Genomic DNA, 1,442 nt, shown 5'->3' on the forward strand with positions numbered 1-1,442 from the left:
ACCCTCTCTTTACTCAACATTCCCTCTTCCAGGGACCCCCCACCCCACAGCCATGTCCTGCTACGACCTCTGCCGCCCCTGCAGTGGGGGACCCACCCCGCTGGCTAACAGCTGCAACGAGCCCTGTGTCAGGCAGTGCCAGGACTCCCAGGTCGTCATCCAGCCCTCCACCGTGGTGGTCACCCTGCCGGGACCCATCCTCAGCTCCTTCCCCCAGAACACCGCCGTCGGATCCTCCTCATCAGCTGCCGTGGGCAGCGCCCTCAGCGCCCAGGGAGTGGCCATCTCCTCCGGCGGCTTCGGCTTCGGAGGCCTGGGCTGCTTCAACGGCGGCAGAGCCCGCTACCCCTGCTAAGGGCCTGCGCCCACACCCTCACACCAACCACCTGCACCCTGCAAGGCGCCTCACGCACTCAGGAGGAACCTCTGTGTCACCCATGGCCCAAGGGCTCACCAGCCATGACTCCTCTTTTCATGGCATGAAACAGAGAAGGATGGAACAACTTCAGACCATGCTGCTTGGAAACATGAGCGCAGTAACTTTCTTCTGTCTTTGCACTTCAAATTGTGCTCTTTCCACTTGGCCATCACCAAGTGGATCCTTCCTTTTCATGTGTTTCTCTCAATAAAGATCTTATGCATGTCAGCCTCAGATTCCTCGTCTTCATTCCTTCACATAATGTCCCTTCCACTTCACCCACTACAAAGACGTGGATCTAGAATCCATCATGTCTGCTACAAGAGGGCCCCAGACCTCCTCTTGTCACACACAAGAGCTTTGGTGCCTAGCAGATGGCCTTCATCACATTATAAGTTACATATACTCCTACACTGATGCAGTCTTGGCCCTCAAAGGGCTCTTCTGCCTCTGCTCTCTCATACAACATCTCTCGGTCAGTGCACACTTGATTCCTTTTTCTCCCAGGCAAGATTTTCTCCTATTTACAACAAATATGGTCACAGAATCTTTCCTTCATCAGTATCGTCTTGATTTCTTGATTTCACTACAGCGGCCCCGCTCAAGCCCAGGCAGGAACAGCAGGCTGTCCAAAGTCAGGTCAACTCCCCGCGCCCAGGCTTTTAGTGAAGACACTGAACGTCCTTCTGTTCACTTCCCTTTCATTTGCTTCCCAGTCCTGGCCTCTACAACTCTGAACTCACCACTTCAGGACTCCGTGTCACTCGTCTCAGACCACCAGACCTCTACATTAAGCCACTATTAAGAGCACCTCGGCCTCCCCTCAGTCTCCACTTGATAGAACAAACCATGCAACCTGAGTTCCTCCAGACTCTACACCATCTTTGTAGTCCTCCTTTGGAAACTACTCAATAGTTTCACATCCTTTTTGTGTTGTTGAAGACAAAGCTAAACACAAGGTTTGAGGTGAGGATGGAGCAGCACAAAGCAGAGTGGGACAGGCCCTTCCCTGTTTCAATTCCAG

General features: G+C 53.3%; 1 protein-coding gene across 1 annotated transcript; it reads left to right on the top strand.

Moving 5' to 3' along the window:
- The first annotated feature begins 11 nt into the window (after positions 1-11).
- On the top strand, positions 12-1,403 carry LOC104917036 (feather keratin 1-like). Its single transcript, XM_019611684.1, has one exon. It carries the CDS (start codon positions 53-55, stop codon positions 353-355), a length of 303 nt encoding a protein of 100 aa, XP_019467229.1. The 5' UTR covers positions 12-52; the 3' UTR covers positions 356-1,403.
- Positions 1,404-1,442: the final 39 nt, after the last annotated feature.

This window comes from Meleagris gallopavo, unplaced genomic scaffold, assembly GCF_000146605.3.
Source record: "Meleagris gallopavo isolate NT-WF06-2002-E0010 breed Aviagen turkey brand Nicholas breeding stock unplaced genomic scaffold, Turkey_5.1 ChrUn_random_7180001953951, whole genome shotgun sequence".
NCBI classification, from domain to species: domain Eukaryota; kingdom Metazoa; phylum Chordata; class Aves; order Galliformes; family Phasianidae; genus Meleagris; species Meleagris gallopavo.

Coding starts and splice junctions, on each gene's coding strand:
- LOC104917036 (XM_019611684.1), top strand. CDS start 53: ATGTCCTGCTACGACCTCTGCCGCCCCTGCAGTGGGGGACCCACCCCG.